Source organism: Suncus etruscus, chromosome 11 (assembly GCF_024139225.1).
Source record: "Suncus etruscus isolate mSunEtr1 chromosome 11, mSunEtr1.pri.cur, whole genome shotgun sequence".
Lineage (NCBI taxonomy): Eukaryota > Metazoa > Chordata > Mammalia > Eulipotyphla > Soricidae > Suncus > Suncus etruscus.
In genome coordinates this window covers 67,446,913-67,470,761 of record NC_064858.1, presented here as the reverse complement: position 1 = coordinate 67,470,761, position 23,849 = coordinate 67,446,913, and the positions used below count along the sequence as shown (strand labels likewise).

At 36.7% G+C, this 23,849-nt stretch overlaps 1 protein-coding gene across 1 annotated transcript in view; it reads left to right on the top strand.

The window, feature by feature from the left end:
• METTL25 (methyltransferase like 25) overlaps positions 1–22,524 on the top strand; it is a 58,126-nt gene extending 35,602 nt beyond the window's left edge. Inside the window, exons 9-12 of the mRNA XM_049783651.1 lie at positions 5,266–5,359; positions 18,821–18,895; positions 19,776–19,847; positions 22,282–22,524. Coding sequence (XP_049639608.1) covers positions 5,266–5,359; positions 18,821–18,895; positions 19,776–19,847; positions 22,282–22,374 — 334 coding nt within the window. The 3' untranslated portion in view covers positions 22,375–22,524. The remainder of the gene's footprint in view (positions 1–5,265; positions 5,360–18,820; positions 18,896–19,775; positions 19,848–22,281) is intronic.
• Positions 22,525–23,849: the final 1,325 nt, after the last annotated feature.

Below are 23,849 nucleotides of genomic sequence, written 5' to 3'. Positions count from 1 at the left end.
AAAGTTAATTTTTGTCTTAACTGCCATGTAAGACCATTTCTGTTCTTCTCTAAATCGTCTTCTTAATAGTTCTCAATAGTTCTCAATAGTTTTCCACATTCCAACTTCTCTATACTACTTAGAAGAGAGATTATTTTAATTGCAATATCTTTCTTTTCAAGCCTCACTGATATTTTAACTACAGTTAAACATATTAGTAATTCTAATTAGTAATTAGATTTAAAAAATCTGGTTGTTTTTTTTTTTTGTTTTGTTTTTTGTTTTTTGGGCCACACCCGGTAACGCTCAGGGGTTACTCCTGGCTATGTGCTCAGAAGTTGCTCCTGGCTTGGGGGACCATATGGGACACCGGGGGATCGAACCATGGTCCATCCAAGGCTAGCACAGGCAAAGCAGGCACCTTACCTTTAGCGCCACCGCCCGGCCCCAAATCTGGTTTTTTTTTTTATCATTTTTTCTACTAATTTATCTGGGGGTCTTTAGGTAAGGCATTTGTAAGTGCCAATTTGGTTTCCATACTGTACTATTTCTCATTCCCTGACCCTGCTAGGACTGATCCCTGAGCAGAATCAGGAGTAAGTCCTGAGCACCACCAACTGTGACCCAAATGCTATCTCCTCTCCACAAAATTATTGTTTTGTTTTCACACTTTGTACACTTAACCTATTTTTTGTTTTGTTTTGTTTTTGGGTCACACCCAGCAGTGCTCAGTGGTTACTCCTGGCTCTATCCTCAGAAATTGCCTCTGGCAGGCACGGGGACCATATGGGGTGCCAGGATTTGAACCACTGTTCTTCTGCATGAAAGGCAAATGCCTTACCTCCATGCTATCTCTCTGGCCCACTTAAACCTATTTTTAATTGAGGCTTTTCTTCCTACTCCAGTCCTTAAGTATGCCTAGGTATTTTCTAATGTTCTATATTCTTCTTCTATATCTTAGTATTATCTCTTTCTCTTATAGCAGATAATTTGGTTCAAGTATCTGACCTCTGTCTCTTTAAAAGTTCATATCTACATTTATGCATTTTAATCTGAAAAGATTTATTTAAGTACTTCACAAAATCTACCAAATTCAGTTGGCGTCCAAAAGCACAAATCAGCTTCCTGTCTCTTGCTTCCAATAAAACTGACGTCTTCACTTTTTCCTAATATTTCCTACACTAATACTGCTTTTCTTGAAAATTAGAACACATCAACCAAATTCTTCCTATCTCACTTTTGTAAGTTCTTGTGGATGGTGTGGATTGACTTGGGTAGAATGTTAATTAGATCCAGTGCATTTTCTTTTCTTAAACAAAAGAGTACTTGATCTTTTTAGCATGCTAATCATGCTTTCTTCTGACACAAGAGCCTCCTTCCAATCTGCTCCAGATCCAACTTGCTACTGGGCTAACTTCAAAATGTTTGAGAATCCATCTTTATTCTCACAAATTAAAACAATCTAAATATGGCTTTTTATAACTTCTCCCTGATATTCATTCTTTCTGATCCATCCTCCCAGTTCTTACCCCTCTGCACTGGATCTTCACTGAGCCCTGGATCCTCCATCATTTCCTATGTTCTAACTTCACAAAGCACTTGCTTTCTTGGGGCATGTCTGTCCACAAGATGACATACTCTTCTCCCTGTTTCGGCCATTCTTTCCTCCTGCATTCTCTGGCAGGTGAAATCCCGGATGTTTCCTTCAGATCCCATTTAGAGACATATTTAGGATGCAGAGTTTTCCTATCATCTAGTTTTCTCACATGGTACTTAATCTGCTTTAATTGGGTCAAACTAAACATTGTTCCTTTGTATTTACTTAACCCTGAAACCTGCTGATCTCCCTGAGGATCAGGCTTTTTATTTTTATATATTTTCTTCTTTTTTAAGTTTCATCATCATGAGATGTACAGTTGCAGAGTTATTTATGAACTGCTTAGCGCCTGTCTCCTTCCACCTATATCCCCAGTTTTCCTTCTATTCCCCCCATCCTGCCATAATGGCAGACACATTTTTTCCTTTTTTTTTTTCATTTTATTTAAACATTCCCATCACCAATCTCCCAAATCTCTCTCCTCCCCACCCCACCTCACCCCCACCTATATTCTAGACAGTCTTTCTATTTCCCTCATACATTCTCATTGTTAGGATAGTTCTCAATGTAGTTATTTCTCTAACTAAACTCATCACTCTCTGAGGTGAAGTGAGCTGTAACTTCCAGCCCTCCTCTCTTTTGTCTGAAAATTATTGCAAGTTCCATTTCTATTCAGGGCCTGAACCCTGATTCAAGCCACTGTCACCTCTCAGCTAGATTATTGTAAGAACTTCATAGTTCGTTTTTGTGATTCTGTTGTGCATCTAACGATTTTATATCAAAGGCCAGAGTCATCTGCTAGTATTTTTTAAGGTCTTAGCCACTTTCTTTTCATTGTATCTTATTCTGAAGTGAATGTTAACTCAAAAGTATAGTTATTTCAGTTACTCCTTGCTTAACGACCTACCTGTTTAGCGACCGCTCGCACTTACGACCATCTCTTCATTGTTATTTTATTTTAAATATCCTTTTTCTATATTGTACACTCTATAGTACAGTACAGTGGTTTTTAGTGCTTTAATATACCTACTTTACAAACTTAATGTTCTGTAATACATTGCAGTACTGTGTGTAAATTACACAACCTATACAAATTAAAACAAGTGGATTTTCAGTTTGATCTTTCTCATTATTTTACTTATTCAGAATACTGTATTGTCAAGTATTATGCATGTACTGTACTACTGTATACAATACATGCAGTTCCTCACTTAATGACCAAGTCTTTGAAATGGAACTTGGTCGATAAGTGAGGAGTATCTGCTTGAGTATAACCTTTAAAGGTTTATATGATGGAACTTAATTAATTTTCCAATTCCATTGATGTTTCCCCTTTTATTAATGTCTACAACAATTCCCTTTGGTATTTCTTGGAAATACCAGAAATACTTCCACTTCTGAGCCTTGGCAAATGTTGTGTCTTCTGCCTAAAACGGGTTACCAAATTACGGCCCATGGGTCCATTACTGTACATAGTTTCTTTTTAAATTATATTCTGGCATTCCAACAGTTCTGTTGTAACACTAGTTCTGAGTAACACTAGTCTACAAGGTTATTTGAGGGCCATTTTTTAGCAATGCTCAATGATAACCTTCAGCTTGGTGCTCAGGGATCACTCCCAGGAGTTCTCTAAGGATTCTTCAGTGTTGCGGATAAACCAGAGCCTCCCTGGTGCAAAACATATGCTCTGCGCTGTTGAGCTATCTTTCTAGTCCCCAAAATAGGTGCCATTAATATTCTATCTTTATGAATGAGAATGTGATTTCTTTCTTGAAGTACACTCTTAGGCAGTGTCGAATAGAATAAAAATAAAAACAATAGTCACTGATTTAGGAGAACTATTAGCTGCCTCTTCATATTAAAAAAAATAAAATCAAGACTTAAAACAATTTTTCTGTTAAAGGTGTACATGAAGTTCATGTTAAATGGATATAATCGTTTTTAATTTAGTAAAATTTACATTGCATATTTTTCTAAATAATCAAATCTGTAATACAAGTGATATTACTTTATTATAACACCATAATTTACCAAATTATTCATAGTACCATTGTTTCAGACGTTAAGTGTTTCAATACCAGTCCTATCACCAGAGTTCTCATTTTCCTACCCACCACCCGTGCCCTTAAGACACAAGCAAATCTTCTTCAGAAAGTTTGTTACAATACAGAAGCAAATGGAATTATCAAAACTCAGATTATTAAGGGTCAGTTTGAAATGATTGCTCATCTCTAAAGTCAGTGTCTTAAGGGTTTACTGGGTGCTAGCTGATCCTTCTATGTTACTGTTTAAGCCTACTGAAGTTGGTGATCTTCACTGTAACTTTCCTATCAACTGTGCTTTGATCTTATTGGGCTGACACTACTGGAAAAAATTTGGTGGCTTGGCAATTTGGTAAGGTGAGTTGTAGAGGTGGGCTGTTTCTGAAAGAGGGTGTCAGTGTGACTGTGGACTGCTGTGGCTGCAGGCAGAAAGAGGAATTTTATTTCCCACATTCTGAAAAGTCCCCTAAGTTTTCAGCCAGACCAAATGACTGGGGGAGATAGATGGATTATCAAAATTTAAAGCTCAAAAGGTTATTTTTAATTATCCTCAGAAGTACAAGTGTTGAGCTTTGTCATAAAGGAGGCTTTTAGGCAAACTAAGCTGATGAAGAGAGTGGAGACCATAGAATTTCTTAAGAAATGTTGTTAAGAAATGAACCAAAACATGAATGTGGTGTAGGGTATCAGGCAGTGGGTAGAGAGAAATGACATCTGTAGTACATTGAGGAATGAGAATATTATTGACCCCAGTTGTTTTAAAACAGTTTCAAAGAGATCCTGAGAAATGAAAAAATTTTTTTGCTAGGGTTGGAGGGAGAGACAGTAAAGTGGAAAATAAAAATGTTATTCTAAGACAGTACCAAAACAGTGCAGGTAAAAATGGAGAATAGAGATTTTAGTATTTAGAGTCACCAGAAGACGAGATTCAGGGGATGGGGGAGGATGAAGATGGGGTATTGGTGATGGGAAGGTTGCAATGGTGAAGGGGTGTGTTCTTTTTTATAACTAAAACCCAACTACAAATATGTTTCTAATCATGGTGCTTAAATAAAGATAATATTAAAAAAAGATGAGATTATAAAGGAAATTGAAAGACTATTGGAAATATTACTGAAGGAATATACTCTACATGCATATATATTATGGTATTTTTTAAATGTATGACACCTAGTGAGGCATAAATGTAGTCCAGTCAGATTCAATCCAGTTTTGATGAGCACTGAAAAAGTTCTCTTTGCATAATAGGTGAATTGCCACTATTAATGTTGCAGTGAAATGTGAACTAAATTATACATTGAGCTGATAAAACTTAAGTGTTGTTTTGTAGCATTATGGAAACTTTAATGTAAAGATTTATGGTTCTCGTGGAAAGCAATGATTTTTTAATACATTACATTTCTTTCTCATACAATTGTGTTTGTAATTTTGTTTTTCTTTTAGTATGTTAAAAGAATTATCAGAAGCATATCATTAATTCTTTGTACTTTAATAATTCCCCTTAAAATAATAATTTTAGTATATATATACATCTGAAGTTTGTGTAGCATGTGCAGGAATTATTTTAAAATATTTTATTAGACTTAATAGTTAAAATCACCTATAAAGCTGAAAACCTAAAGGGTGATTTTACATTTTGTTTTGCAGTGATCAGCATGTTGGTAAAATTTTTTCCAAGTCCTCTTCCTTTCTGGATTATGTCAGGAAGTCTTTAAAGAAGCTGGGATTAGATGAGTCCAAGGTCAGTCCAGAATTTTTTTCAAAGCAACTGGAGAATTTCTATCTAAGTCTTCAGTGCCTTTCTTCCTATCACCTTCCTATCATTGTGCATCATTTGCTGTCATTTAATAATGATATTTATTATAACATATAACAGATTAATAATAATAATCTGTTTGAAATCAAAACAGATTTCTCCTTTAGGTTTCCTCAGGGGAAAAATGAGTCAATTTATGTTCAAATCAAAACATAGACTTAAGTTAATGGAGTAATAAGTTAATTGCAAAACATAAGGATATTATCTCAAACAAGAGTTTTAATTTTGATCTCTACTTATTAAAGATCATATAATTAACATGAAAAAGTGTCAAACAGTAAAATTTTGAGAGTGATATAGCATTGTAGCAGGTCCAAGCTAAAAATTGAGAACATACTGTTAAAGACAAAAAAGGTATGACCTAGGGACCAGAGTGATAGCACAGCAGTAGGGCCTTTGCCTTGCACGTGACTAACCCACGATGGACTTGATTTGATCCCCAGCATCCCATATGGTCCCCCAAGCCAGGAGTAACTCCTGAGTGCCACCAAGTGTGGCCCAAAAAAACAAAACAAAAAAAAGTATGGCCTAGTTGACACATAGTAATAGATATTTGAATGCTGATTAAAATATCTTTCAACATTATTCAAATAAATTCTTAATTAAAATACTAAGTTGAACTGGAACTTGCTCTATTGATATGAATTGATTAGAAATTGAAATGAAAAGTAGGTGTTAAAAGGAAAGAATAAAAAGAATTTCCTGAAAGAGAAAAATAGCACATATGGTTGAGTCATATCAATGGTAAACGGTATTAATTTTTATTGCACCAGTATTTCCTGTAGTACATCTCATCTGCTTTGTTATTTAAAGTAAAGGGACTGTCACAAGTCATTTTCTTCACTCCCCATACAATCAATGCCTATTGAAAAATATGTTTCAGGGGCCGGGTAGGTGGCGCTGGAGGTAAGGTGCCTGCCTTGCAAGCGCTAGCCAAGGAAGGACCGCGGTTCGATCCCCCGGCGTCCCATATGGTCCCCCCAAGCCAGGGGCGATTTCTGAGCACATAGCCAGGAGTAACCCCTGAGCGTCAAACGGGTGTGGCCCAAAAACCAAAAAAAAAAAAAAAAAAGAAAAATATGTTTCAGACAAAGAGATAGAACATCAGGTAGGGTATTCTACCATGCATATGATGACTCTGGTTCGATTTCTGGTACCACATAGTTCTCTGAGCACCACCAGGAATGATCCCTGAGCACAGAGCCATTAGTAAGCCCTAAATGCTGTCAGGTATAACTCTTAAACTATATATATATAGAGAGATATCTATATATATATGTAGATAGATAGATAGATAGATAGATAGATAGATAGATAGATAGATAGATAGATAGATAGATAGATAGATAGATAGATAGAATTAAAAGGTGTTTGGGTCCAGAAAAAGTAAGAGGTCAGGTGATTGCCTTGCATCTATCTAGCCTAGTTTAAATCTTTGCCACCTCCAAACACAACCAGGGGTGACCTCTGAGATGCTCTGAGAACAGCTGGGTGTGGTTCAAAACCTGTCTTATTAAAAATAAAGAAGTGACCCCTAATTGATAGAAAAATGCAATGAAGATTAAGTGAGGTAACATAGGTAAAATACCATATATATATATATGTATATAATAGATGCTAATCAGGTAGGATTAGTTTTTGATATAGACTGTGTATAAGGTCATAACTGATATGACTTATGTATTTTATTTAGTCATCAAAATGAAGATTCATTTTTTAATAAAATATTTAAACACCATAATTACAAACATGAAACATGTTTGTAGTTGGGTTTCAGTCATAAAAGAACATCCCCCTTCACCAGTGCAACATTCCCATCACCAATGCCCCCATGTCCCTCCTCTCCCCCCACTATGTTCAAGACAGGTTTTCTACTTCCCTCACTTTCTCTGCTGATATGATCATTTAGTTTTTATTTTTCTTTTTGTTGATATGGTGTATTATGTTGATTAATTTACATATGTTAAACCATCCTTACATATCTGGAATGAATCCTACTTGGTCATGGTGTATGACTCTTGATGAGGTGCTGTATCCTATTTGCTAGAATTTTGTTGAGGATCTTTGCATCTGTGTTCATCAGGGATATTGGTCTGTAGTTTTTTGTTTGTTTGTTTGTTTGTTTGTTTTTGCAGCATCTCTCTCTGGTTTTGATATCAAGGTGATGTTAGCCTTGTAGAAACTGTGGGTGTTCCTGTTTCTTCAATTTCATGAAAGAGCTTGAAGAGGATTGGTAGAAGTTCCTCTTGCAAGGTTTGAAAGAATTCATTAGTGAATCCATCTGGGCCTGGGCTTATGCTTTCTGGAAGACTCTTGATGACGATTTTAATTTCCTCAATAATGATGGGTAGGTTTAGATATGCTAGATCATCCTGGTTTTGCCGTGGAAGGTTATAAGAGTCCAAGAATTTATCCATTTGTCTTATTTCAGATTTGTCAACAATTGTATTAAATATTTGGCTGGTCTTTCATTGGGTGTGTATATGTTTAGGAGCGTGATTTCTTCTTGTTTTACATATCTTTTGGTTAGTACAAAATGACCATCTTTGTCCCTTATAACTTTTCTGAGTCTAACGTTTGTATCATCTGATATTAATATGGCCACTCCAGCTTTTTTATGGTGGTGTTTGCTTGGATGATTTTTCTCCAGCCTTTGATTTTGAGTCTATGCTTGTTCTGACTATTCAGGTATGTTTCTTGCAGGCAGCAGAATGTTGGATTCAGCTTTTTGATCCATCTTGCAACTCTGTGTCTCTGGTGCATTTAGTCCATTGATGCTGAGAGAGATCATTGTCATGGCATTTAGTGTCATCTTTATATAGATGTTCAGTATGTCAGTTGGTCTTTTATTCATTAAAGTAGAACTTTCAGTGTTTCTTTTAAGGCTGGTTTTTGTATATAAAGTTTCTGAGCTATTGTTTATCCGTAAGGCCATGTGTACTTCTTTCAAACCTGAAAGTTAGTCTGGCTGGGTGCAGTATTCTAAGCAAAGCATTCATTTTGTCGAGTTTTGTCACTATATCCCACCACTGCCTTCTGATTTGAAAGTTTCTTGTGACAGGTCTGCTGTAAATCTTAAAAGATGCTCCTCTCTATGTAATTTCCCTTTTTGATATTGCTGCTTTCAGTATTCTATTCTACCTGTCAGATCCATCATTGTGATGAGGATGTGTCTTGGGATGCTTTTTCGTTTGGTTTCTTTTAGCTTATACTCTGGATGTGCAGGATTTGGTTGCATGTAGTCCTTAGCTCAGGGAGTTTTTCTGTAATGATGTCCTTGACAATTGATTCTTCTTGGGGATTTTATTCCTGGATGTCTGGGACTCCAATGATTCTTATGTTGTTTCTGTTGAATTTATCAAACACTTCTATTTTCATTTGTTCACATCTTTTGAGTATCTTTTCCATTGTCTGATCTTTTGCTAAGGTTCTTTTCCAATCTGCTGTATGGAGTTGTTACGCATCTCAATTTCCAGCTCACTAAATCTATCCTCAGCTGCTATTACTCTGCTTTAGAGGATTTCCATTAAGGTTTTCATTTCATCTACCAAGTTTTCAGTCCTGTTATCTCAGGAGTCAGTTTGGAGTATCTTTGTTGTCTGTTCAGCTCAATTTGTATTTTGTTTGAGTTCCATGGGCATCCTCCATATTTCTATTCTAAATTCCTTTGATGTGAGAGGCTAATTAGGTGTTTAGTATTTTTTGGGTCATCAGAGCTGACATCTTCATTCATCTGCAAACTGTTGTTTTGTGTTGCTTCCCCATTGCCATGCTTGTAGTGTGGTTTTTACTAAATGTTGTATGGGGTTTATGGGCTAGAAGATGTGTGTAGCCACACATACAAACAGAGACAATTCTTTGTGATGGGCCCTAAAAAGCCTATTTTTTCTAGAGTCTTCTTTGACTGCTGCATGCCAAAAACCAGGAAGCCAGGCAGGGAGCACAGGTGCAGCTCTTTATAGTGTCTCCGTTGTGTCCAAACAGAAGCAGGATTCAACCCCCAGTTCTTGTGGGTAGAGACAAGCCTAATTTTGTGATGGCCTTTGAGAGATCATGTTTGCTGGGGTCTTCTTTGGCAGGAGCAAGCCAGCAGGAAGTCCAAATGAAGATTCTTGTAAGTTAACATAAATGGCTGAAGAAAGTCAAAGTCCTTGGGGCCAGAGAGATAATACAAGCCACCTGCCTTGCACACAGACCACTTAGGTTTAATCTCCAGCACCACATACAGTGGTCCCTGAACTGCTGAGAGATCTCTGAGCACAGTGCCACAAGTAAGTCCTGAACACTTCTTTTTTTGTTAAGGGAGTGGGGGGGCTCACACGGATTCGAACCACCATCCTTCTGCAAGCAAGGCAAACGCCTTAATCCAAGCTATCTCTCTGGCCCCACCCTGAACACTTCTAAGTATGGCCTTTCTGCAAAACAAAACAAAGCAATAAAAGGAGTTATCCATGTCCTTTGTTTTTTAATATATCAAGCTCATCATCCTACTAATTAGTTTTAAATAGTGCATATCTTAGGGCCAGAGAGATAGCACAGTGGTAGGGCATTTGCCTTGTGCACAGTCTACCCAAAACAGACCCAGGTTTGATTCCTGGCGTTCCACTTGGTCCCCTGAGTCTGCCAGAAGCGACTTCTGAGAGCAGAGCCAGGAGTAACCCTAGCTCTAAAGGTATGGCCCCAAAACAAACAACAACAACAAAAATCCAAAAAATAGTACATATCTTTCTTGTATGTCTCAATTTCATGTCATTTTAATATAAGGAACACAAGCCTAAGCATTACTTTTCACAAATGATGCTTACCCTTCCTGAAAGCTAATTACCATAAAAAGAATCTTTAATATACTTGAAAAATGTGTGATATGCTAAGAATATTATAAGTCTTATTCTTCACACACAATCTCTTATTATTAATAATTTTATTATTTCTTGTTTAATTATTTAGAAAATGTTCAGAAAAAGAAAGTTATTTTTAATGACAAAGAACTAGCAACAAAAGGGATAGAACTTGATTCCAAAAACCTTGCACACTACATTATTATCACTACATCAAAAAGTAAAATTTTAAATGAAAGGAAAAGAGATAATTATAGATATGTACTAACATAAATTACAGTATTAAATTATTTTTATATTAATATATTAATGGACATTATTAGAGCAATGACCAATAATTCATCATACTACTATTTAAGCTTATTCAAATCAAATATATTTGATATAATAGTTTAGAAAAGGAAAAGAAATAAACTCAATCTGGAAAACAGTAGAAGTGGAAACATAGAATAATATAATACGAGGATTTTTGAAAGATGTATCAGTGAAAGGAAGAAAATCTCTAAGGTTTTGGGTTTGAGGGGGTTGGAGTGTTTAATTTGAAGCAAGAATTGTATTATCAGGGACCGGGTACATGGCGCTGGAGGTAAGGTGTCTGCCTTGCAAGCGCTAGCCAAGGAAGGACCACGGTTCGATCCCCCGGCGTCCCATATGGCCCCCCCAAGCCAGGGGCGATTTCTGAGCACATAGCCAGGAGTAACCCCTGAGCGTCAAACGGGTGTGGCCCAAAAACCAAAAAAAAAAAAAAAAAAAGAATTGTATTATCAAATGAGACCGATTGAAAATAGGATGCCATGAACCAAATTCAAACCTCTTTTCAAGGAGAAAGACAATATCTGTACCAGTTCTTTAATACATCATATTACTCTCGTTAAAATGAAAGTTCTGACCACAAGCACCATAAGAAGATATTTTTCTTATATTTTTTGTATAATTTATTTTGAAAATGAAATATTTTTATGATCTCTTTTTAATTGATCTCAGCAGTTGGTATTAAGCTTTTTTTTGCTTGGGGGCCGCTTCTAATGGTGCTCAGGGCTTACTCCTGGCTCTACTCAGGGATCATTCCTATTAAGTCTCTATATAGTGCTGAGGATTCAAACTGAGGTCCATGGGATACATGGCAAATTGCCTTTTTTCTTAAAACTCATAGATGAGTTAGACTATTCTGCATCTATCTCTCTCACTCTGACTTATTTCACTCAGCATAATAGATTCCCTGTACATACATGTATAGGAAAATTTCATGACTTGATCTCGCCTGATGGCTGCATAATACTCCATTGTGTCTATGTATCACAATTTCTTTAGCCATTCATCTGCTGAAGGGCATCTTGGTTGTTTCCAGAGTCTGGCTATTGTAAATAGCGCTGCAATGAAAGTAGGCGTTAGGAAGGGATTTTTTGCATTTTTGTGTTCCTAAGGAATGCCCCTAGAAGTGGTATAGCTGGATTATATGGGAGCTCAACTTCCAGTTTTTGGAGGAATCTCAATATCGCTTTCTATAAAGATTGGACTAAACGGCATTCCAATCTCCAGCAGTGAATGATTTTCTTTTTCTCCACATCCCCACCAGCTCTTCTTGGTCTCATTCTTTGTGATGTGCACCAATCTCTGTGGTTTGAGATGGTACCTCATGATTGTTTTGATTTGTATCTCCTTGATGTTTAGTGATGTAGAGCATTTTTTCATGTGCCTTTTAGCTATTCTTTGACAAAGTGTTCATTTTTTATCCCCATTTTTTGATGGGATTAGATGTTCTATTTATGTAAAGTTCCATCAGTGCCAAGTATATTTTGGATATTAGCCCCTTATCTGATGGGTATTGGGTGAATAGTTTCTCCCACTCAGAGGATAGCTCTTGTATACTGGGCAATATTTCCTTTGAGGTGCAGAAACTTCTCAGCTTCATATAGTCCCATCTGTTTATCTCTGCTTCCAATTGTTTGGCGAGTGCTGTTTCCTCCTAAAAGATGCCTTTAGTCTCAATGTCATGGAGTGTTTACCTAACTGTTGTTCTGTATACCTCATCGTTTCAGATCTGATATCAAGATCTTTAATCCATTTGGATTTTACCTCTGTACATGGTGTTAGCTGGGGGGTCTGAGTTCACTTTTTTGCAAGTGGCTAACCAGATGTGCCAACACCACTTGTTGAAGAGGCTTTCCTTGCTCCATTTAGGATTTCTTGCTCCTTTATCAAAAACTAGGTGATTGAATGTCTGGGGAACATTCTCTGAGTACTAGATTATTCCACTGATCTAAGGATCTGTCTTTATTCCAATATCATGCTGTTTTGATAGCAATTGCTTTGTAATACAGTTAAAAATTGGGGAAAGTAATACCTCCCATATTCCTTTTCCCAAGGATTGCTTTACCTATTTATGGGTAAATAAATAAATAAATTTCAAATAAATTTCAGAAGTATTTGATCCACTTCTTTGAAGAATGTCATGTGTATCTTTAGAGGGATCCCCTTAAATTTGTACAATGCTTTAGGGAGTATAGCAATTTTAATGATGTTGATCCTGCCAATCCATAAGAAGGGTTTCCATTTCCACATGTCCTCTTATTTCTTGGAGCAGAATTTTATATTTTCATTTGTGTAGGTCCTTCATGTCTTTAGTCAAGTTGACTCCTAGATATTTGAGTTTGTGTGGCACTAATGTGAATGGGGTGGTTTCCTTAATGTCCATTTCTTCCCTATCATTATTGGTATATACAAAGGCCATTGATTTCTGTGTATTTTGTAGCCTGCCACATTGCTATATGACTATTGTTTCTAGAAACTTTTTGGTAGAGTCTTTAGGGTTTTCTAAGTAGAGTATCATGTCATCTTCGAACGGTGAGAACTTGACTTCATCCTTTCCTATCGGGATTTCCTTGTTATCTTTTTCTTGCCTAATTGCTATAACAAGTACTTCCAGTACTTTGTTGAATAGAAGTGGTGAGAGGACAGCCTTGTCTTGTACCAGAATTTAGAGGAAAAGCTTTTAGTTTTTCTCCATTGAGGATACTATTTGTCATTGGCTTGTGGTAGATGGTCTTAAGGTTCCTTTCATTCCCTTGTTGCTGAGAATTTATATCAAGAATGGGTGTTGAACCTTATCAAATGCTTTCTCTGAAATATTGATATGATCATGTGATTTTTTACTTTTCTTGTTGATGTTGTGTTATATGTTGATAGATTTACGAATGTTAAACCATCCTTGCATTCTCTGAGTGAAACCTACTAGATCGTACTTAATGATCTTCTTGATGAGGCATTGGATCCTAATTGCCAGAATTTGGTTGAGAATCTTTGCATCAAGGATTTGGTCTGTAATTTTCTTTTTTGGCAGCATCTCTGTCTGGTTTTGGTATCAAGGTGATGTTGGCTTCATAAAAGCTATTTGGAAGTGTTTCCGATTTTTCAATTTCATGAAGGAACCTGGCCAGGGTTGGTAGTAGTTCCTCTTGAAAAATTTGAAAGAATTCATTCATGAATCCATCTGGGCCTGGGCTTTTATTTTTCGGCAGACTTTTGATTACCATTTTAATTTCCTCAATAGTGATGGGGATGTTTAGATATGCTATATCCTCCTTATTCAACTGTGGAAGATTATAAGAGTCCAAGAATTTATCCATTTCTTCCAAGTTCTCATATTTAGTGGCTTACAATTTCTCAAAGTATTCTCTGATTACCCTTTGAATCTCTGCAGTATCTGTAATGATCTCCCCCTTTTCATTTCTGATATGGGTTATCAAGTTTTTCTCTCTTTCTTTGTGAGTTTTGTCAATGGTCTATCAATCTTGTTTATTTTTTTCAAATAACCAATTTCTGCTTTCATTGATCTTTCAGTTTGATTTTTGGGTTTCCACTTAATTGATTTCTGCTCTAAGCTGTGTGATTTCCTTCTGTCTCCCTATTTTTGCTTCCTTTTGTTGATCATTTTCTAATTCTTTTAGCTTTGTCATTAAGCTATTATGCCCCTTCTTTCCTTATGTGTGCTTGCAAAGCTATAAATTTTCCTCTCAGTATTGCTTTTGCTGTGTCCCAAAGGTTTTTGATATTTTGTGCCTTTATTATCATTTGTTTCCAGGAAAGTTTTGATTTCCTCTTTGATTTCATATCAGACCCACTGGTTGTTCAGAAGTAGGCTGTTTAATTTCCAGGTGTTAAAGTTTTTCTTGTGTTTCCCTTGTTCACGTCTAATTTCAGAGCTTGTGGTTAGTGAAGGTAGCCTGCAAAATTTCTATCCTCTTGATTTTATGGAGATATGTTTTATGTTCTAGCATGTGGTCCATCCTGGAGACTGACCCATGTATGTTGGAGAATATTGTGTATCCAGTTTTCTGGGGATAGAGTGTCCTATATATATCTACTAGGTCTCTTTCTTCCATTTCTCTTTTCAAGTCTCGTATATTTTTGTTGGGTTTCAATCTGGTTGACCTACAATTGTTGAAATGGCCGTGTTGAGGTCTCAATTATTGTGTTGTTATTGATATCCTTTTTCAGATTTGTCAACAGCTGTTTTAAAGACTTTGCTTGTCCCTCATTGGGTGCTTATATGTTTAGGAGAGTGTTTTCTTCCTGCTGTGCATATCCCTTAATTAGTACAAAATGTCCATCTTTGTGCCTTACAACTTTTCTGAGTGTTAAATTTGTGCCACTCCAGCTTTTTTAAGGGTGCTGTTTGCTTGAATGATTTTCCTCCAGCCTCTAATTTTGAGTCTATGTTTGTTCCGACTATTCATGTGTATTTCTTGTAGGCAGCAGAAGGTTGGATTTAGTTTGTTGATGCATTTAGACACTCTGTGTATCTTAACGGGTGCATTTAGACCATTGACATTGAGAGAAATAATTGTCATGGGATTTAGTGCCATCTTTGTATAGAAGTTTGGCCTTTCTGTTGGTCAGCCATGTATTAAAGTAGACCTTTCAGTTTTTCTTATAAGGCTGGTTTTGAGTATGTAAAGTTTCTGAGCTGTTGTTTATCTGTGAAGCTATGTATATTTTCTTCAAACTTGAAAGTGAGTTTTGCTGGTTGCAGTATTCTGGGCAAAGCATTTATTTCATTGAGTTTTGTCACTATATTCCACCACTGCCTTCTGGACTTGAGTGGTTCTTGTGACAGGTCTGCTGTAAATCTCAAGGATACTTCTTTGAATGTAATTTCCCATTTTTTGATCTTGCTGCTTTCAGTATTCTTTCTCTATCTGTGAAATTCGTTATTGTGACTAGGATGTGTCTTGGGGTGTTTTTCCTGGGGTCTCTTTTAGCTGGTACTCTTTGGGCATGCAGGATTTGGTTGCATGTGTTCTTTAGCTCTGCTAGTTTCTCTGTAATAATATTCTTGTCTGTTGATTCTTCCTGGAGATTTTCTTCCTGAGTCTCTGGGACTCCAATGATTCTTAAGTTGTTTCTGTTATGCTTATCAATACTTCTATTTTCATCAGTTCACATTCTTTGAGTAATTTTTTCATTGTGTGATCATGTTCTTTAAGGCTTTTATCCAATCCCTTCTGCTGTATGGAGTTGTTATTATCTCATCTTCCAGTTCACTAATTCTATGGTCAGCTGCTGTTACCCTGTTGGAGAGGCTTTCCATTGAGTTTTTCAATTCGTCTACTGAGTTTCTCAGACCTGTTATTTGACCTGTTATTTCATTTTGGAGTTTTCTGATTTCTATCTTCGTATCCTCTTGGTTCTTATTAGTGTTCTTTTCAACTCGATCTATGCGTTCTTTGAGTTCTGTGAACATCCTCTATATTTCTTCTCTACACTCCATATCTGAAAGACTAATTAGGTGGTTGGCCATTTTCAGGCCATAGGAGTTGCCATCTTCATTCTCTGTGCCTGATGTTTTTTGGTTTTTTTTTTTTTTTTTTTTGGTTTTTCGGGCCATACCTGTTTGATGCTCAGGGGTTACTCCTGGCTAAGCGCTCAGAAATTGCCCCTGGCTTGGAGTGACTATGGGATGCCAGGGGATCAAACCATGGTTGAGATCTTTCCTTGGCTAGTGCCTCCAAGGCACTACCTTACCTTACCTCTAGCGCCACCTTGCCGGCCCCTCTGTGCCTGATGTTGACCTGCGTTGTTTCCCCATTGTCATGCTTGTATTGTTAATTTTTCTACGTGTTATGGTGGTATTCATCAGGTAGGTGGGGTGCAGGGCCACGAAGCGATGCAGAGCAGCAGTGCTTCTCTGACTCCATCCCTTGTAGGCAGGATGACTCACCTCAGGAAAAGGCAAGTCCTCAGGGACGGATGCCAGAGAGGATCCAATTTTCTCAGCTGAAACAAGCAGAGCGAAGGCCCAGGATGTCTGCCATGCTTCAGAGGCACAGCAGAGTCAGCTAATTCCACAGTGTCTGGGCAGGGAAGAATCTTGCATAGAGCTTCTTTAAAACTTATAGCATATTTTCTCAAATAAAACTCCATTGCCAATCTGTTGACTCTGACTTTTATGGTAGAGATTTGGAGTTGCTTGAAATAGACTTCTGCATTCTAATAATACTGCAATGCATTAACATCTTTCGTTGTTTGGTGTCCATTCATTGTGCATATATTAGTGAAGTATTTGTACATAGGAATACTGTAGCCACTTGACTGGAGAGTCTGAAGGTTGCAGGATAATGGTGGAGAGATTCACAAGCAGTGAATGAGATGAAGTTTTGGAAGACAGCCAGTTTTATTAAGCAGCCCTAACCACCATGTGCATTTCTCCACCTGGCTTCTAAGCTTAAGATTTTCATTCAGCCTCTTTCCTCACTGGAATGTTTTTCAAAGTTTCTGGGATCCCGATTTTATCACTCTGCTTTTCTCACCCCAATATTCAAATATTTTAAGGGGCAGGAGAGTGAATCTTACACAGGATAATATGGGATTGCTAGAAGGAAACTTCTGCATGTTAGGGGAATCTGGCATGGAGGGCTCTGCCTGATCCTCAAAAGAGGATCCCTGCTCTCATTCTTTTTTTTTTTTTTGTGGCGGGGGGGGGGGGGCAGGCCCAGTGATGCTCAGGGTTTCCTTCTGGCTCCTTTGCTCAGAAATTGCTGCTGGCTTGGTGGACCATATGGGACACCAGGGGGATCAAACTGCGGTTCGTCCTAGGCTAGCTCATGCAAGGCAGATGCCTTACTGCTTGTGCCACCGCTCTGGCCCCCCTGCTGTTATTCTTGTCTCCCCTGTTCAACAGCACAAGAGTAAGGGCCAGAAGCTGTCTTCCAGGAGATCTCAGGAGTATGATTAGGTGCAGACACACTACACCTGCTCAAGTAACTTGGACACTCAAATGTCTTTTCTCAACTATTTTGGGCTTTTTTTTTGGGGGGGGGGGAGATGTCAAGATGTGGAATTACTGTAATAATGGCAGCTCAATTTCTAATTTTTAAAAATTTTTTAAATTACCTTTATTTAAATACCGTGATTACAAATATTATTTTAGTGGTATGATTACAGTTATGTAAAGAACACCCCCCCTTCACCGGTGCAAGATTCCCATCACCAATTTCCCAGATCTCCCTCCTCACCACCCCACCCACACCTGTACTTGAGACAGGCTTTCCATTTCCCTCATTCATTCACATTGTTATGATAGTTCTTGATGTAGTTATTTCTCATCACTCTATGTGGTGAGCTTCATGTCATGAGCTGCACCTACCAGCCCTCATCTCTCTTGTCTCTGAGATACTGTTAAAAATGTCTTTCATTTTTCTTAAAACCCATAGATGAGTGAAAGGAGTGTCTGTCTTGTTTTCCCAAAAATGCTGCCCCAGTCCACTTTCTCACTAGCAGTGAATGAGGATCCTTTTTTCCCACATTTCACGAATCCACTGGTAGTTTTTATTGTTTATGCTGTGTGCCAGTCCACAGCTATGAGATAGTATCTCCTGATTTTTCTTTGCATTTTTCTAATGGTGATGCAGAGCATTTTTCAGCATATATTTTGGCCATCTGATATCTTTCTGGAGGATGTTTTTGTTTATCTGATCCCCCATTCTTTGATGGAGTTGGTTGTTTCTTTTAAAGCTTTACCACTGCTTTCTGTATCTTGCATAATGACTCTGTATCAGATAAGCAGTGGGAAAATATTCTCTTCTGGTTTTAGGAGTGCTTTTTATTATGCTCATTGTTTCTTTTGAGATGCAGAAACTTCTTAGTTTGATGTAGTCCTGTTTGTTTACCTTTGTTTCCTTTTGGCTGGCCAATGGCAGCCAACCATAGAAGATCCTTTAGATTCAATGTTGTGAAATGTTCTATTTTTTTCCTCAATATAATCTATAAATTCAGGTCTGATGTCCAAATCTTTTATATTTTGTTTTGACTTCTGTGCCTGGGTGTTATTGATGCTTTAATTTGCAATGTGTTAAATGACCTGTATTACTATATACTTTTTAAGTGAAATAAGTGAAGTATACTGATTAGGTACATAGTTATTTTTAGAGTGTTTAAGACACCTAAGCTAGTTTTCAATATAGGTCATTTTATTTTAGGATTTATTTAGTCAGAAAAAAATATTACTAACAGCCATTTCTAAATTTAATGGTGTTCTTTTATTTTCTAGTTGACAGAGAAAATCATAATGAACTACTATGAGAAATATAAACCTCGGATGAATGAGCTTGAAGCTTTTAACATGGTAAATCTTATATTTAAAGATATTAAATTGGATTTGTTTCAGGCTTTGAGTAGGATCCTATTAATTTTTTAGTAGAACTAATCTATGTCAGAAAAATCATTTTGGGGTAATCTTCTATTTCAGAACTATAACAGTGTCATAGTATATAATAAAAAGAACAATGGTAAAGTCTGCTATAAACGCACAGATAGAGAATTCAGAGTTGCTTCGATGCATATTTTCTCTGCACATTTATTTCATAAGCATTCCTTTGAATGAAATTTTATTCTTAGTATCCTTTCAAAAACTTTCTAGTACATATATATGGTTGCTTTTAGATTCTACTTAAATGCTCACAGCTACTCAAAGAACATTCTTTTTCAAATTAAAAACATTGAAATAATTTTCAGAGATGAGGGCCGAAAGGACTGGCTCAAGATATGAAGCTCACTATGAAGAGTGGTGAGTGCAGTCAGAGAAATAAGTATGCTGAGAACTATCATAACAATGTCAGTGAGTGAGGGATGTAGAAAGCCTGTCTGGAATACAGACGGGGAGGAGGAGTGGGGAAGGGAGGAGATGGGGGCATTGGTGATGGGAAGGTTGCACGGTGAAGGGAGTGACTGAAACCCAACTATAATTATGTATCTAATCACGGTGTTTAAATAAAGAACTTGTTTAATTAAAGAAGTAAAAATAAAAATGTCAAAGTTAAAAGAACATTCTTTTTCAACTATTCTTTTAAAAAATACTTTTTGATCTCTACAGTACTCATATTCTGAAGATGAACAGTAGTTATTAAAATTTGACCTTATTTAAATTGCTATAGAGAAAATTTCTGAAACAGTTGTCAAGCTTATCTTTTCCTAAGTGCCACCCCCTCAGACTCTCTTCTTTTTAGTTGAAGGTTTTTCTGGCTCCTTGTATAGAAACATTAATTCTTCTAGATCGACTTTGCTACCTTAAAGAGCAGGTACGTTATGTATTTTTTAAACACATAGAAAGTATCTTTATGAAATCACAGAATAGGGATTCACTTATCTAAGTTTCTCATAAAACTTGGAAATCACTTTTCTTAATATATTTTTCAAGTTTAAATATTGATTTTGTCTTTTTTTAACATGAACATATGCACAACAGATGTTTTCAGCAAAGTGGTGATAATGAAGTTTAAGTTCTCTGTGTAGTAATTATTATACAGTAGGGAAAGAACAAATCTTCACATATGATACATGGTGTAGTTAAAATTAATACCAGACATAAAAAATAGCACATACATTTTATTTTATAAGAATTTTCATTTGATATTAATTCTGGTTGTTTGGGTATATATGCTTTAGAACAGAAACATTTCTGATCACTTAAAATTGCTTCATTCACAGTGAGTTTTCTCTGGAATAATAATGTTGCCTTTTATGTTATCTTTAAAGAAAATGTGAGCAAAATAATTTTGTGAACTGTTTAGATTGAAATTTTATTTTCTATTTATACTTGTTCATGGTACACCTTATTTTAGTACATATAAAACAATTAACAATTTTGTTTTATCATATAGAGAGCTTTACCTTCTTTTTAACATTTTAACTGGAACAAATGAATTTTAATAAATGTTTGCTTTTGCCTTGATTTGTATTTTTATGGGGAAAAGTAGTTTCAGTGTGTTTAGATGATGTTGTACTTTTAAAAATCACCACTGACTCAAAATCATCAGAAAGCTTAGATTTTTTTTTCAAGTTGCTAACTGCCAAAAATTAGGTATCTAACTGTATATTCATTATATCCCTTTTCAGAGCAAATTTCTTTTACATAAACAGCTATGTAGGCATAGTAGTATGTGGGGGAAAAATTCTAGATTAGTAAGAAGTTCTAGAAGTTATTTAATATATATATATTTGGTTTTTGGGTCACACCCGGCGGTGCTCAGGGGTTACTCCTGGCTCTATGCTCAGAAATCGCTCCTGGCAGGCACAGGGGACCATATGGGATGCCAAGGTTTGAACCACCGTTCTTCTGCATGAAAGGCAAACGCCTTACCTCGATTCTATCTCTCCGGCCCCTAATATTTTATTTCTAAAATATTACAAAGTAAACTATGTTAGGCATGTGTGTGGGTATGGGTGGGTGTGGGGGGGGTTAGTAAGCTCAGACAAAGACACAGAATGCAAAATGCAGAGACATTTAATTTGCTTATCTAGCTAAGAGTCCAAGACTTCCACCTGAGAGCAGGCTTTCAATCAAGGACCCTGGGTCACTATTCCACTCAGGTTATATAGATGTACAGCAACAATCTACAACCAGACTCAGTTACTTTACTATTGGCACCTGCCACATTTCAAAGAATATGTCTTCTATACCATTGGGTCCCACTTAATACTAAAATTCAGACAGCCTGATTCCATGGCAACAAACATTGCCGTAAGTGACACCTTTTATCTATATCTCCCCCCATCTACACCTACATGGGACACCCACATGGAACGTTCAGGCCATCTGGTCCCTATGATCTTCCTATGTCTCCAATTCTTATCTGAAGGTCACATTCTTATAGGCCTATAAGCTAACAAAGGGAATATACAGAAGCTAATAAACAGTTATAGCAGTTTAGCAAAAAGCTAAACTTCCATGGGGAAAGCAGAAAAGGATCCACAACATACTTGTTATATATTTAGCTGAGCAATAGAAAAATAAAAGTAACTACATTGTTAACAATTAAATTTTTGGTGTTTTTTAGGTTTTTTTTTAATATATGTATGTTATACTTTTCTATCTCATTAGACAATGGGAAACAATAATATTTCATAATAAAGTTGAGTACTTAATTATTAATAATTTTGTTTTTAACAACCATATAGCAAGAGGGGCTGGTGAGATTGTATATTGGGGAAGGCACTTTCCTTTCACACAGCTGAACCAAATTTAATCCCTGGGACAGATATGGTACTCTATTCCCTCAAATTCCACCAGGAGTGATCTCTGAGCACAGAGCTTGGAGCAAGTCCTAAGCACCCTGGGTGTTCCCTCCACTCAAAAATAAAAAAATAAAAAGCAATCATACCCTAACAGTGGTCCTCAAACTATGGCCCACGGGCCACATATTGTATTTGTATCTGTTTTTTTTCTTCATTGCAAAATAAGATATATGCAGTGTGCATAAGAATTCGTTCATAAGTTTTGTTTTTACTATAGTCAGACACTCCAGTGGTCTGAGGGACAGTGAACTGGCCCCGTTTAAAAAGTTTGAGGACCCCTGCGCCTAGAGTAACAACCTTGTAGTTCATACTCTGTAAATCTTTATGCATTTCTTCATAAAAAGGTTTGAAGGTTTAATTGTAAGTATTCATTTTTTTCAACAAAGATTACTTTAATATGTAGTCTAACTCTTCTTTTATCTTTTATACCTAACAAAGGAAGATGTTGCCTGGTCTGCACTTGTGAAGTTGTTTGATCCTGTGAAATCCCCCAGGTGTTATGCTGTTGTTGCTCTGAAGACAAAGCATTAAGTTCACTTGTTTCAGACTTGCTATTTTGGGACTATATTGGTATCACTGGTTTCCTCAACGATTATGTCATTCCATGTAGATACTGAAATTTTTTATTATATATTTTAAATTAAAAATGTATTTTCAAAACATACATAAAATAATAACCTATGTTCCTGAGTTAATATAATAGGAATTTCTCATCTGAATCTTGTTTTTTGGTCAGTATTTGACTATGATACTTCCTACATCTCATGTTTTTGTTTTTATTAATTTAAAAGATTAAAGGTATAGGTATAGTAAAATAGTTTATGCCGACGATTTTCATTTTTCTCTACACTTAGAAGGATTTTTATTGGTATCATGAAGAATTCAAGCTTAAAGAAAAGAAATATTCAGAAACCACACCTGTTAACTTTCTAGAAAATGGCATATTTTATATTGCATTTTAATCTGCATAATAATTTGATGAAATTATAGTGTACCTTTAGTTGAAACTCATCTCCAAAACTAGAGGACTTTGCCTTTTCTGTATTGACAGTCAGTGAAAAGAAAGGTCAGAGGAAGGTCTTTATGGAATCTGGGAATCCGGACCAAGCAGTAAAAGGTGAGGCATAAATAGTCATTAGGCAAGTTCAGTATAAGCATAATAGTTTATGATGACTGTAAGGTAGAGATCTGACATCAACTTGATTAACTTTGCTTCATAGATAAATTCTATGCCAAGCTGAATAGGTTGTTTAGCTAAGATAAATCAAAATCAAAATAAGGGACTGTCCTGAAATAAGCAAATGAATGTGTGTATTCGTCTCACCTTTTTTTTTTTTTTTTTTTTTTTTTGGTTTTTGGGGCCACAACTGTTTGATGCTCAAGGGTTACTCCTGGCTAAGCGCTCAGAAATTGCCCCTGGCTTGGGGGGATCATATGGGATGCCGGGGGATTGAACTGCAGTCCTTCCTTGGCTAGCGCAGCAAGGCAGACACCTTACCTCTAGCGCCACCTCTCGGGCCCCGCAGTATCACCTTTTAAAGGCAAAGTTTTCCTGTAACAAACAGGTAAGTCATGTTGATTTTGTTGGTCTCAATCACTGACTCCGTGGTGCTCTCAAAGTGATCCCCCAACCCAAGAGTGATCCCTGAGTGCAGGTCTAGGAATAAGCACGGAACAATGCTGGGTGTGGCCTAAAAAGAACTAATAACCCACGTCTTGAAATATGAGAATCATGCAACTCATGAACATAATGAATTTAGAAAAAAACTTCAAATCCTGGGGCCATAGAGATAGCACAGCGGTAGGGTGTTTGCCTTCTAGGGGTCTCAAACTCGCGGCCCGCGGGCCATTTGCAGCCCTCCATACAACATTTTGTGGGCCTGCCCTAGAGGAATCTTGTTTTGTTTTGTTTTTGTTTTAGTTGTTTGGGTCACACCCCCCAGTGTTCAAGGCTTACTACTGACTTTGCACTCAAAGATCACCCCCACTTTGCCTCCTGCGGCCTC